Source organism: Talpa occidentalis, unplaced genomic scaffold (genome assembly GCF_014898055.3).
Source record: "Talpa occidentalis isolate TD23 unplaced genomic scaffold, MPIMG_talOcc4v2.1 talOcc4.3, whole genome shotgun sequence".
NCBI lineage: Eukaryota > Metazoa > Chordata > Mammalia > Eulipotyphla > Talpidae > Talpa > Talpa occidentalis.
Genome location: NW_023603184.1, coordinates 69,595,170 through 69,610,217, shown reverse-complemented (window position 1 = coordinate 69,610,217; position 15,048 = coordinate 69,595,170). Strand labels below are relative to the sequence as shown.

The 15,048-nt window shown below is 43.8% G+C and overlaps 1 protein-coding gene across 1 annotated transcript in view; it reads right to left on the bottom strand.

Moving 5' to 3' along the window:
* GPR39 (G protein-coupled receptor 39) overlaps positions 1-14,730 on the bottom strand; it is a 189,696-nt gene extending 174,966 nt beyond the window's left edge. Inside the window, exon 1 of the mRNA XM_037522086.2 lies at positions 13,506-14,730. Coding sequence (XP_037377983.2) covers positions 13,506-14,361 — 856 coding nt within the window. The 5' untranslated portion in view covers positions 14,362-14,730. The remainder of the gene's footprint in view (positions 1-13,505) is intronic.
* Between the last annotated feature and the right edge of the window lie 318 nt (positions 14,731-15,048).

Below are 15,048 nucleotides of genomic sequence, written 5' to 3'. Positions count from 1 at the left end.
GGAGAGTGGGGGGAGTCTACATGGAGCAAAGACATTCAACAGTGACAACGCTCATCCACAGGACACCTGCAGGGGCATCTGTTTCTGCTCCTGGCTGTGTCACAGGTTTTCCGAGGCACAGCACCCGATCTCCTTGGGGACCACACCTCTCTTCACGAAGTCTTTCTGGCACTGCCCATGAAGCTGCACTACTCTCAGCCTCCCCAGGGAGAGGATATACAAACGCAACCAGTCTCACCATGGAAATCTGACTGTGAATGGGGTGATAATAAAGAGGGGAAAACACTTGAAACTGTATCTCCTGACTGGTGGAGCCCAAACAGGCTGTCCACAATTGCTTTCTGCTCAATCCCTGAACAATCTGGTTTCTTAGTCTCTCCTCTGATTTAGTGAATTTTTCCTTATACTGCCTGTGAATTCCTGTTTTCTTCTTAGTAAGTCGGGATCAGGGTTTGTGACCTGCAGTTAAAGAAACTTGGCACAATCACCAAATTCAAGGTCTCCAAGGCCAGGCCCAGCCTGCCCTACTCTCCCAGTCCCAAACTAGAATCACTGACAGAGTTGAAATAATACTCATGCATGGGCCTCCCCAGGGGCGCAGTGGGCTGAGCGCTGCACTGTGAAGCTGTCTGCAGCCTCTGCAGCTTGGGTTTGATTCTCACCGGCCAGGGAGAAACCCACATGGTGCAGCAGACCTCTCCCGTCTTGCCCACTGCTCCCCTCGGCAGTGTCTTTGGTCTGTCTGCCTGTTCTGTTCCCTACTCCATCTATGGTGAATCCTCTCACCCTCCCGCACCTCTGACTATACCCCAGTTCTTGTATAAATAAATAAAACTTAAAAAAAAAAAAAAGAAAGAAAAGAGAAGTATGAACTTGTGCATACTTAAAAAAAAAAAGAAAGAAAGAACACTCATGCCCAAAGACCTGGAAGTAAATGGCGTGGGGGATTGTTTAACACTCCATAGGTTATTCTAATATGTAGCACAGTTGACAACTACCTCCCTCGCGATCTTCCATGGCCAGACCTGTCCATTCACCATCATCAGAACCCCGTGCACCAGTACCACGTCCACACCCAGGCTCTCAGTGCTGTGTCCCTGCCTACACAGAGTAGCCCCACTAGCCTTCTTGCACTCCATCCTGTCACACCTCTTGCCACAAGGCCTCATGGTACCCGTTCCCCTTCTCCTGCTCCTCTCTGGAGCCCCCAACTCCAACTTACCTGTTAACTGGACATACAGAATTCTCAGTGCAAACAGCAAAGTCCATTTCAGTTTAAACTGGAAATAACACTATTGGCTTTTTCACATAGTCCATGGGAGGTCCAGCGATCCAGGCACGTAGCCACGGACCCCATCAGATTATTCTGCCAGACTGTGCCCCAGAGACTCCACAGAGTTACTGCCAAGACCAGGGCTAGGACACTGCTCTTATTTCTCCTGTCTCTGCTCTCTCTAAAAGCCATTTAAGCAAGTCAACCCCCTGTCCCTGTCCCCAAGGAGAATCCATGTAGCTTCCACATTTTCCCATCTTTCCTCCAAATGAGAATCTCATGCATATAGTCCAGGTTCACACCTTAACTGTAAGGGATGCTGGGAAAACAGATTTCTGGTCATTCCCTTGGGGAAGCAGGACTCAAGGAGAGGGAAATTCTCTAAACATAAGAAGGGTACTTGGAAGCTGCCAGGTAGCCTAGAAGCAAAAAAACATACATATATTTGATGCATTTTTCCTTTCCTCCCCATCTGTCACCACCCATAACAAGTCCCCCAGCTGGAGCACATCCTCTTCTGAGAGCTCATCTCTCTACTGAGGGAATGAATATGGATTTTGGAGCCAAATCCCAGCTCAAATCTCAATGGCTGATGACCTTAGACAGTTCTGAAAATTAAGAATAACTAAACCACCGTGATGGTGATGCTATAAGAGGACAGAGATGAAGTATACAGGCAGAAGGAGCAAAAGGAAGCAATTTAAACAACTACTTCTTCCAATGAGACACAGGCCTAAGCTTGGTACTTCATAAGCCCCTTCGTGTTTTCAGACAAGATGGGGAAGTCTCCCCCAAACTTTACTGAGACTGACTTTTCCCAGCATTTCAAATGGAGGCCAGATTTGTTTCTCTTTAAAAAATAAAAAGAAGTACCGTTAGGCAAGTCTTATAGAACAAATTCCCACCTTTGGTTACACCTAGTGGTTACACCCACCAAGCAAGTTATTCATAGTTCTTGTTATATATGGTGAATTTAAATCATTCTCAATTTTCCCTTTTCTATTCATTTGGCATTAAAGAATCCCCTCAAGTGTTGTTAAAGAATGCTTATCACACTTGTAATTTACATAGGAATCACAGGGATACACTTACAAAACAGGTTCTAATTCAGTATGTGTGGGGTATGGCCCAATACACATCTTAAAATTACCCAGGGATACTTCTTATGGATGGACCACAATGTGGACATCAAATCTGTAGACAACATCTCTGGAGTAGGTAAAGTACAATTAACCACTCTGTTAAAAAAAATTCTGGCAACCAAAACCAGTTTGCTGCACAGCCACTATGGATGTGCAATTCCCCCACCCCCCACAAATACACTTCAAGGGTACTTTTAGGCTTCTTCTGAAAAGGTTCTACCTCTATACCTTAATGCCCCAACTAGAAAAGTATTAAGCTCCTTGACAGGGGCGGGGGTGGGGGTGGAGAGGAATACAGCATCTTGATTTGTAGTTCAAGTGATATCATGTATGTTTTTTAGGCTTTTACAAACACTTGATGAATGAGCACCAAAATGAAGACCTACTGGAGTAATTAGAGCAAAGTAAATTCAGTCCAGGAAGTCTTCCTGGAGGAATCATGCCTTTAAGAGATGCAATAGTGAGGAAACTCCTAAGCCCAAAATTGAGAACTACCTACTTCTACATAGGATTCCTTCATTCTCAAGAAAGCAAACTTCAATCACCAAGGCCTCCCATTTGCTTCCCTGTCAAGGCAAACATGAACTTGAAAAACAGTGGCAACCCATCAGCTGTCTTTTAAATATACAAAATTGCAGCTGTCATTTCAACATTATATTTAATCCCTCAGAACTGCACCTCTAGAATGTAGAGCCATAAATCTCCAAGAAAGGTTTGTTTCTGCTGATATATCATGTCTTCTGAAGAATAATCATACATAAAACCTGAGAACAAATAACTTCAACTCTGCCTGAACACCCTGTTAGTAGTGCTTTATTTCTAAGGTAAGCTGAATTTCTTCCCCTTCATTTGAGAAAGAGGATGGTTTTTCTCTACAATTCCATTGAACCTCACCACTTCCAATGGGGCTTGACTCCCATTTCTGCATGCCTTTGATTGCATAGCCAGCCTGACATTTAATAAGTACGACAGCAATTTGATGCCACAGCTTTATCTCCTGATCCCGCCTGTCAGATCCTGGTAACACCATGATCTCCAACTACCCAGCCACCCTCAAGATGTGTAAAGCAGCACTAAGAGATGTCTAAAAAGCCTCTGGTTGCCAGAATGGTTCTTACACACAGTAAGTGCAAACAGGAAATGTTGTCAAGTTTCTAAGTTGGCAGAAACCCAAACTTTAAAAAATGGTAAAGTTAGCCTGAGACACCTCTTTTTTTTTTTTTTCCAGAAATGCTTTCAACACTGAGATTGGCTTCTCCCTACCCCTTTTTCAACTTGGAGCCCAATGACAAAGGGTGGAGACACTCTCTCCTCCGTGGAGGAAGGCTCCAGGAAGCAGCAAGGCTGCCCAGACATTCAGTGATCACCAAGCATTTATTCAGCACCTACTAAGTGCCAGACTACCAGGAAAAAGAGCCACCAAGTGGATAATAAGAGGTCAGCCCATTTCAGTCTTCCTCTTTGATAACCAGGAGCCCAGGATTCCAAAAATCCAGCTAGTGAGACTCAACCTCACAAATTTTTAATTACCCACAGAAGACCCTAAAAGTCCAGTAAAAACTCCACGGTGCCCTGAAACTTGGAAAACTTCCCAGTCACTGAGATCAAAAAATGGGGGTAATCAGTGAATGGCTGGGCCATGGGTGTAATTCTGGGAAGGAGAGACTTTATAAAGAGAAGTTTAGAGAGACTGGGCTGTCTTAGAAGACATAATTAAGACAGGACATGTGTTTACCTTGCTGCCCCCTTATCTTAATTCAAGGAATGTATTAGTTTTCTCTTGCTACATAACAAATTAATAGAAATTCAGTGACTGAAAAACATGGTTACTGGTTGGCAGTTCTGCAGGTCAGAATTCTAGGCATGGCATGGCTGAGCTCTCTGCTCAGGGCCTCAATGAGCTGGTCTGATGAGCTCTCTTCTGGAGGTTCCAGGGGGATAGCCACCTCTCACTTCATTCAGGTGTCCTTTCATGGCTGGTTCTCAGTTACAGCACTCGCTGCCATGGCCCCCACTATCTTCAAAATCAGCAAGGGAAATTCTGCCCACATCAAACCTCTTAATTCTTTGACTCTCTGGCTTCCCCTATTTCTAACCACCAGACCCAAACCTAACAGGCCATGTGATTCACTGAGTCCACACAGAAAATCCCTTTATTTTAAGGTCAACTGGCTTGGGACTTTAATTACTTCTATAAAATTCTTTCACGGCAACACCTAGATTCACATTTGTTGGTGATGTTGATAAGTGGGAGCAGGTATATGTACACCATATTAAGGAATTTGGGGAGCCTAGCATGGGGAAGGAGAGGAATGGCAGATAGCATCAAGGGAGCTTCTGAGGATGATAATGTCTCCTTCTGCGGGCAGCAGATTCTGTCAAAGGGATTCAATCCACGAACCTACTAAGTATAACATGCAGCCTCCATGCTCCAGCCTGGCAGGGAAGGCTGAATAAAGATAAGTGCTCGGGGAGCTCCAAATTTAATTGGGGGACAAAGTGTGCCCCAATATGAGCAATATCTAAGATGACTAATCCTTCACAGGGAAGATCAGGGTAGGGAGAAGAGGGAATTGAAATTGTAGAAGAATGATCAGATCATTGCACAGCAGAGACACAATGGAGCCACTCATTGTGCACCAGCTCAACTCCCTGAAGCTACCTCCTATCCAGAGCCTACACAGCACTGGGCCAGTGGGAGCTCAGTGCTGGGAACACGTGGGAGCTCAGTTCTGGGAACACATGGGAGCTGAGGGAAGCACAGTCACTCTCTGGTCATGGAGGCTGCCACAGTAACAAGATTTGGAAACACAAAGAGCCAGAGATTTGACTAATGCGGGAAGAATGAACTGGCATCAGCTGCTCTACCAGGATTGTGTTCCAGTGAGGAAGGTCTCTCATTCTGGGAACAAGGCCAGTCCAGTATTTTGACTCATTTGCATTGCAGCAAATCTGTCACTCCCGGGGCAACATCACAAATTTAATTGTGTCGCTTGATTCTTTAAAACCCTTCAGTGGTTTTCAAGAAGAAATTTCAACCCCCTTGACCATGTTCTCATCTGAACTGGCTTCATGGTGCCCAGTCTAGTTCATCAGGCTGGGCTCATGATACATTCAAGGGAAAGCTATGAACTTGAACCGTCCTTTTCAGTTCTGGATAGGAGGTAGCTTCAGGGAGTTGAGCTGGTGTACAATGAGTGGCTCCAATGTGTCTCTGCTGTGCAATGATCTGATCATTCTTCTACAATTTCAATTCCCTCTTCTCCCTACCCTGATCTTCCTGTGAAGGATTAGTTATCTTAGATATTGCTCATATTGGGGCACACGTTGTCCCCCAATTAAATTTGGAACTCCCCACTAGGCCTAGCTTTCAAGACAACAGCCTAAAGAGACTAAGAAATGCAGCTTCTGGATTTCTAAGTCCAGAAGCTGGAGTCAAAACTGATCAACAACACCCTTTACCAGGCAGTTCCTGGGAGACGGCTGCAAGTGAATTCAATTTAAGGGGGAAATAAAAGCATAGAGACTGAATATTTTCAAAATATTGTTTCTACTGCATTCTCTTTCCATTACCTGAGTAACCCTCTCCCCATTAACAATGATTTCTGCTAAGAAATAATTTTTAGAGTTTCTTCACTGCATTAACATCTTGTGAAATGGAGGTTAACCACCACCCTAATCACTTTCATTTCATGGTTACTTCTCACAGGTAGAAAGTTGCTATCAGGAACTAGATAAGATAAACAGTGCCTTTGCTAAGGAGAGCAAAATTTTAAGTGTCCTCCATCATGGCTTTACTTTTCTAAGGCCTGGGAGAAACAAGATCCCTTTCAAACAGAGAATCTTTGGGTTTACATTAAACAGAAAAATTGTGGGGAATTATTCTATAGGAATGTATGACTAAGAACATTGTTTCTCATTTCCAAAGTGATTTATCTATTGAGTCATTTATCCAGTCAACCCACTCATTAAACATCTGATGTGTGCCCGATTCTATGCTAGCATGGAGGTAGAATGGTGAGCCAAACTGGTGACAGCTCCAGCCCTCAGGGAATTAGAGGACATATATCAATCAAATGATAACACTATTTAATATAAAATTATAATTGAGAGTATTTCAAAGGAGGTTTAATTAAGTCAGGGATCTTCCTTCCTGAGGGAAATCTAAAGTTGTTAAAGGGATGGTAGAGGGCAGGTAGAGCATGAAATAAGAAAAAAAAGCATTTCAAGCAGAGAAAGTATGTGTGAAGACCAAGTGGTTGAAGACAGCCTGGCAGTCTGTTGCAGGAACTGAAGGGCTACCCATGGGGCAGAGCAATTATAGGGTGTTCTCCACTGAATTGTGTTGCCCAAAATTCCTATGTTGAAGCCCTATTTGATAATGTGGCTGTATCTGGAGACAGGATCCTTAGGGAGGTAATTAAGGTTAAGTGAGATCACAAAGATGGGGTCTTAATCCAATGGAAGTAATATCTTTACAAGAAGAAAAGGTAACAGAGATCTCTCTTTCCACATACACAGAGGAAAGTCTTTGTGAGGACTCAGCAAGCAAGGCGTTATTTGCACACCAAAGAAGAAGTCTTACCAGCAGAAGCCAACCCTGATTTCATATTTCAGCACCTTGATTTCATTTTCTAGCTTCCAGAACTATGAGAAAATAAATATCTGCTGTTTAAGGCACTCGGTCTGTGATATTTTGTTCAGGGAGTTCAAGCATACTAACAAAAAGGGAGAACTACACTTGGTAAAACTAGAGAGGCAGCCAACCATGAGGGGCCTTATTTAAGCATTTTGATCCTTGACATATGAGCCTTTGGAAGCCATTGATAGCCTTGATTTTAATGGGGTTGTGCATGGGAATATCAATGAGATCCCAGGGCCTGTGGCTTGAAGAATACTCAGGCCAAGGGCAAGAGTAGATGCAAACATTTTTCCAGGGATGACACATTAAGTCAAGTTCCCTCCCCTAGAGAGCAGGCTAGCCAGAAGCAAAGCAAAAAATGCACTCTAGGAGCTTGAATATTTGGAAGGCGCTTGCAAAGGAAGGTGCCCACTAGAGTCAGGCCAAGTGAGGCTGAACACCATCTACCTAGAACTTATGACCAGTCTTCTCTCCAGTGCTCAGTAAATAGCCAGGAAGTAGACTTGAGATTCAGTAGGGTTGTCCCCGGGTTGCACATCAGCAGGCAAGGTGGGCAGAAGGAACAGGAGGCGAGGAAAGACACTGTCACCCAAGTGGTAGATCAGGGGATCTTATCTACTGGAGCAGAACCAGGCTCTTTGACACCCAATCTAAAATTCTTCCTCTGTTCTGTCTCTACAAAAATGACTTTTATTCTGAGCGGTTTTAGCATTAATAAGCTTAATGGTTTGCTCAGCTGAGGCCTCGGCTGCCTTATTACACTATGGCAGCCCCCATGAGGCACTTGACTAAGACAGACGAACAGGGTTGCTAATGAATGAGGACTGGGACTCCAAATTCCCTTCCATGAAAACTATGTATCTCCCCAACAGATAAATGAAATCTTTGAGACAGACTGATTATAAAAATAAAGGAGCATTATATTGGTCTGCCATGCTGATCACAGGATAGTTGCAATTTATGACTGAAATCACAAATAGAAAAATAAACATGAAATACCATTAATTTCAGCCATATCTATACCAATAAAGGGAGAAAGAAAATAGAGGCAATAGGGGCCTCCCTCGTGGCTCAAGAGTTAAGTCTCGGTGCTATCAAGCTAGCACCAGCCACTGCTATCTGAGTTCCATCCCCAGCCAGGGAGCCAGTCTCCTGTCTCATCCACTGCTCCCCTCAGCAGTGTATTTCAGTAGATCTGCCTATTCTGCTCCCCACTCTTTCTCTGGTGAATCCTCTCACCCCAGCACATCTGTAGGTACATCTGGCCTACACATCATGTCCTTATATGCATAATTAAAAAAAAATCTCACAGGCCCCCTCCCTGGTGATGCAAGGTGTCAAGACACAACCTATGAAACTGTCTATAGCCACTGCAGCACGAGTTCGATCCCCGGCCATATAGATACCCACATGGCACAGCAGACCTCTCCTGACTCGCCCGCTGCTCCCCTCAGCAGTGTATTTCAGTCATTCCACCTGTTCTGTACCCCACTCTGTCTCTGGTGAATCCTCTCACCTCCCACACCTCTAGCCTGTACCCCAGCTTTTCTGTGCATAAATAAATAAATCTTTTAAAAAAACTCACAAAAAAATTTTCTCCATTTAAAGAAAAAAAAAAAAAGAAAATAGAGGCAATAGTCTGAATGCTTGAAGCAAAATTCTCCCTAAAATACCCAAATATTTGAGTCAAAATAATATCTTACACTAAAAATTCACTAATTTAATTTTAATGGCATTTCCCTGGAAAACCAGGTTGTCATATCCCACTACTTCACAGATAGGTCTTTGCTAAGAAATTAATGGCAAGACCAGTTTTTAAGCTAGTGAAGAAAATAACTATTAAAAAAAGTTCTTTTCATACTTCAAAAGCATTTTCAGATACCCATTTTCATGTAATCAGTTGATATACACTAGGGTATAGGGGGTGATTTTAAAATTAATTATATTTGGGGGATATGGCTCACAGAATTTCAAGAAATCTCTAAAGGGGAGCTAGAGAAACATGAATCAAATGCCAAACCACTGACAAATGACAGTTTGTAGTAATTAAACCAGTTAATCCTGAAAGAAAGAAAACTGACAAGGATGAAGCCACCATAGGTGCTACACTAAGGGTGATTTAAACAGCAAAGAATTAAGAGAAACCTGTGGGGAAAAGCCCAATCTTGCTCAGAAAATCAAACACAGAGGCTATCATACAGCTTTATCAGAAAAATTATGCCCTCAGAAAAGCCACATTTTTTTCACTCTGAAGAGTTATTATAAGAATTAACATACAGCTATAATAATGACCTAAGTTCATAAAATATAACACAGATCTCTTCCTAATTTTCACGATGAAGTCCTAATCAAACCTCATTTCACATGAAATTTTGAGTTCCATTTTAAGGAACTAACTTTGAATTCTTTCCAGGTACTCATTTTCTTCAGCTAAAGAACATTGTCAACATCTCAACTTTCTGTTTCTCTCTCACACACATGATAGGACTTAGACCACTAAATCTGGGTTCTAAAACCCAAAAGACGTAATTCTGATCTCCTTTCTGCTTCTCCAGGACTCAATCCACAAGTATCGAAATATACTTCAACCTTCTTTTTTGAAGTAGTGCATGCAGCAAAAATTCTGTCTTTTTTTCCATCTAAATACATGTGATAGATGATGTCCATGCAAGCTAGGTCTCCCTTAAGAAATCCAAGTTCATCTACAATTTCTACCACCATGTGCAACTCTCTTCCTTTCCATCTAACTCAAGACAGAAGATTGGAATTCAATAGTGTAATTATTAAGCCGTCCTGAATATTCTATACAGTCTCTTTAATATTGTGATTTCAGAATTATCTGTGAGGCTTTTTTTTTTTTTCAATTATCGTTGAAAGCCAATTACTACTTTACAGATCACTAAGAGGTAGATGAAACATAGTCCCAGTCTTTTTATGCTCTTGAAAGCTACAAATTAAAACTGCACTTTTTTAAAAATACCCTTGCTATTCCATTTTGAGGTGACATTTGACAGCAGGTCACATGTGGAATAATCACAAACATAGGTGTTCATGACTGGGATGCCATATGCAATGAGAATGACTCCAAGTGAGAATTCAGAGAGATAATATGGAACATCTAAAGAAGACCTCTGGAAACAAAGGATCATTTCATAGTTTCTTAACTTTTAAGGAATAGAGTCAAATGCACTCATGCCTGTTCTCTGCAAGAGGCTGAAATCCAGACCAAAACAGTATTACCTGGCCAAATTAGTCACAAACTTGCTGAAGGAAGTAAGTCTTGTACTGATTTCTCACTGAGTTAACAGGAAGCAAAAGGAGACATTCATGTTGCCAGGAATGTACACTTTGACATTATTGTTTTCTCCTACAAATTACTTGAAAATAGTTGCAGCACCTCTGTCTCTCCCAAAGTTCCCAACATGCTTTCATTATTCACCAGCCCAGCACTGGCTAGGTTGAGGCATATTAGCAAAAGCTGCAGAATGGAAAATTAATATTTTCTACATAAGCTCCCTCATCTTGGGTAGATTTATAAATTATGTTTCTGTTATGCAAAGTTAGCATTTTTAACAAGGGGGGGAAATGCTTTGTTTTTTCCATTGCCTCAGGAGCTATAGACATCCTGTGCTATGTCATCATTTATACTTCATGTTAAATGCAAAATATGTTTGAAATGACCAAATGTTTGTTTTAATTTACTACATCTGTTAACTGAAATACTAAAAAGATAGCTAAGTTACTATATTAAATTCAGCACTTTGTAAACAATTTACATATTCACTTGTCCTGGGTTAAAAATGCCCCAAAGCATGAGTTTCATGAAACCTACAAAGTAAACTGCATTGCATTATCTGATGGATGCTGGCCATGATTTCTTCCTCTTCACTCCATTAATTTATTTCCTAACATGAGTTAATTAGTGAGGCTCCTCTTTTTAAATAGTCTTGGAAATTCATTGGGAGAGGGAGGCATTTGCAAGAACTGCTTTAAAAACATACTGGAGAGGAAATGGGCTAAGCACAAACAAATTCCCCAAGACATCACACATTGAGCAAATCAGTGTCATCTAACACTCTTTTTTAAAAGATTTATTTATTTATACAAGAACTGGGGTGCAGTCAGAGGCACAGGAGGGTGAGAGAATTCACCAGAAACAGAGCAGGCGGACAGACTGAAAACACTGCTGAGGGGAGCAACGGGCGAGAGAGGAGAGGTCTGCCAAGCCATGTGGGTATCTCCCTGGCCCTCCGGGAGTTGAACCCATGTGGCAGAGGCTGCGGACAGCTTCACAGCGTTGTGCTCAACTGCCTGCGCCACTAGGGAGGCCCTCATCTAACACTCTTTAGGCAGGGAACACAGTGGGTGATTAATACTAGTTGTAAGAAAGAGGGAGAAAACAAGAAAGAAACAGTGAAAACAGCCACAAGAACAAACGCATACCAGGTGATCACTAATTGGATGGGACAATCTCCAAGTTCCTATCCATCTCTAAATAAAATCTGTGGCATTCAGATTTCATGCTTCAAAATGACTTTGACTTGAAACAATATCCATTGGGAAGAGAAGGGACATTTAATCAGAAGAAAGATGGGGAGGAATAAGTAGAGAACAAAGAGAAATCAACTACTTTTCTTTGGTCAAAAGACGCAGCCTTAATTTCTAAATCAGAGTGGGAGGTAGTTGAAGATACTTCATAATCTTTGTCTACTCCCTAATTCTTAGCCACTAAGATCGGTGACTTGTACAAAAAAAAAAAGAAGAAGAAAGAAATTCACTCTAAAGTATAAATTGCTGAATTTAAGATATGCTTAAGGGAGAATTAACCTATAAACCAATGGTCCAGCAAAGGCAATGTCTGTTCCTTCCTGGAACTCCTGGAATATTCCACATAGCAATGGGGGCATGGGGAATTGAGATGGGTTGGGTGTCCTTCCTAAGGCCCCAGACACTACCTGGTATACTCTCACTTCAACTCCCAGAAAGGCTGACCTCAGGACGCAGAAATCTAGGTAGACGTTCCCCTGTCAAAGTCCTTGTTTGTTTTATTTTGCCTTCACCGCAAGTCTGTGAAAGTTATGGGCAACTACTCATTTCTCGGTTGGAATCTGGGAAGTGTACTTTGTGCATTTGAACTAGGACTTCTCTAAGCTTCAAACTCCTCTTTGCCAAAAATGGAAATATAAATCACCTCACAAAGCGTCTGAGGCAAAGCAGACATCCCCAAATTGCAAAATCTTTCCTCTCATTTTTGCACCTAGCAAATCCAAGTCAGCTGTAGGAACACCCCAGAAAGCCGGGACAAGACTTGGTTTTCCCCACCTCTCCTTGAGTGTCTTCCAATCTTCTCTCCTATCTAACGCCAGGACCTGGAACCTGTTATTCGTGTTTCCCACACCAGAACAAATAGCACCATGATGTATTTCCTCTCCTGACCCAAACAGGAAAGGGGAGGAAGATTGGGAAATATTTGTTAAACTCACAAAATTGTTAACTCACACACTCTTAACAGCAGCTTTTTTCTTTCTTCTAACCAATACTTTTCAAACCCTTTCCTCACATATATTTGATGTGTCTCCCTTAAAGTCCCATCTCCCCAGGGGCAGCCACTAGCTCCCTCTTCCAAAGGTTTGGGGTCCTCATTTCCCTTTTGATACACAGAAGGACCTGATGGAAATACCTGCATTACAACAGGAGTTGGAAAGCAAACACCTTTCTCTGCCTGAGAACTGGATATTTTGAATGATCAATCAGGTCCCAGTAGTTTGTGAAACCAGATTTTTCCAATCAGATCAGCAGGCTGCTGGCCCTGCCACATTTCTCCGCTCAGGTGGGAAACTGACCTACACAGAGGAAACTCTAGCACTACCTGGGGATGCTGGTCTGAAAGCTCCAACTTCTTAAGGCTGCATTGGAGACACTGCCAGGAGAGGTGTGTGTAAAATAGCAGCCCAGAGACCCTGTGTTCCTGACAGCCTTGCTTCTCCAAAGGAGCAGAAAAATACCAACAAAATCTAATTGCCTGAGGAAGGGCCTCTAAGATAAAGAGAGGATAAAATAAGAATCAGCCTTTTTTCTCTCCGCAGAACTTGGGCCTTCTCAAAAAACTTTCACCTCTTTTGACCTAATTTGACCCAATTTGACCGTCGATTTCTCAGTATCATTATTTCTCTTTTACCCAAGATAATTTGTGGGAATCCAGAACTCACAGAGGTGTTGGCTCTGGAATACACCCTGGCATTCTGACGCCTCCTCCAGTGCTCATTTCATCATAACACAAATCCCCAAGCACAGGAGAAACATCCAGAGACTGAGATCAATCAAAGCCTCTTCAGCCTCAACAAACTTAAGTTTACACTTGCAAGACAAGACCCTAGTTAAGAGAACCCCAGTCAGGTGCAAGGTGGGGCAGGGGCTGCCCGAAGGCAGCCCCCCACCCAGCACTCACTCAGGAAGAGGATGGTCTGCCTCCGGGCGGTCCTGCTCTCGGTGCTCTCCGCCTTCCTCAGCTGCTGCTGCAGCCCCATCCCGGTCACTGTTCCCTGCTTGCTCTTCCTGAGCACCTGCATCATGTTCCAACACATGAAGGCCACGCAGACCAGGACCACGAGATAGATGACAAAGGCACTGAAGATGCTGGACTGAAACACGGTCCAGCGGTCGGAGAGGTTGGTACAGATGGACATGTTGGATTTTTCCGGTTCCTCATGGTGTCGGGTGCGGGAGTGATTGCAGGTGTACCGGTGTTGAGTAGGCACTCTCAAGAGGGGGTACTCTACGCCCATGGCAAAAAGCAAAGGCAGTGCCACCAGGACAGATGTGACCCAGACGAAGCCAATCAGCAGCTTCACCTTGCCGGGCCCCGATATGGCCTTGTATTTGAAAGGGTGGCAGATGGCCACATAGCGCTCGAAGCTGAGTGTCAGCACATGCAGCAGCGTGGCATAGCTGCAGGCTTCAAAGAGGAAAGTGTGAAGCTTACAGGACATGGTATAGCTCGGGGTTGTCAGGGGGTTCCAGATGATGCTATAGAACTCCATGGGCATGCCAACGAGGAAGACCAAGATATCCGAGCAAGCTAGGCTTATGATGTGATCTGTCACCTCCTTCTGCAAGTAGCCTTTCTTCTGCAGCACCTGGGTGACCCGAATGGTGACACTGTTCCCCAGGATACCTACCACGAAGATGAGCAGGTACACAAGGATGAGGGTGATTTTGATCCATGTTTTCACCTCGAACTGGGGGACGTGGCTGTGATCGATGATATGGGAGCAGTCATAGCCCGGGCTGCCTTGTGAAGCCATGAGGAAGGGAGCCACGCCACCAGGTCCAAAAGACCTTCTCAACTTTCCCTACCTCCTTCCTGCAGAATCCAAAGTTTGTGACTGCAACTCACCGGAGTGCGCGCAGGCTTTTCTCTCTCTGGAGCTCACCTGGAAAAAGTAAATTCCTCTTTCAGGTGCTTTCATGGAAACTTCCTGGAGTAGCCCAAATAGCAGAGGCCCCAGAGGCGCCTGGGTGGAGTTTTGGTGTGTGAGTGTCTGAGTGATTCAGGAAGAGGGCTAAAGGAGGAAAGAGGTTCTTATCTTCCCCTGTGAAACCCTCGGCCCAGGCACGCTGACCAGTCTCTGCGCTGGGTGAGAACTGTCTTAGCCCTCAGCAAGCCTCCGGGCTGCCAGGCACTCCCTGCAGGGCCCACCCACCAGGAGCACCCTCTCAGGAACTAGTGGAGGCGGGGTGATCAGTAATTAATCATTAACCACAGCAGAGTGCTCAGTTGCACTGCTGCATACCCAGCCCAAGGCAGGCGGATTTTGACTCAGCTCAGACACTGCCCAGGAAATTGGATCTTGGCTGAGTTTTGACCAGTGGCTCCACCTTCCCTGCAGCTGCAGAGCCAGAGCCAGGAGGTCTCTGCCCAGACTCACCTACCCACCGGGGCACAGCCCAGAGGAAGCTGGAGTGCACTCCTGGGACTTGGAATCCTGCTC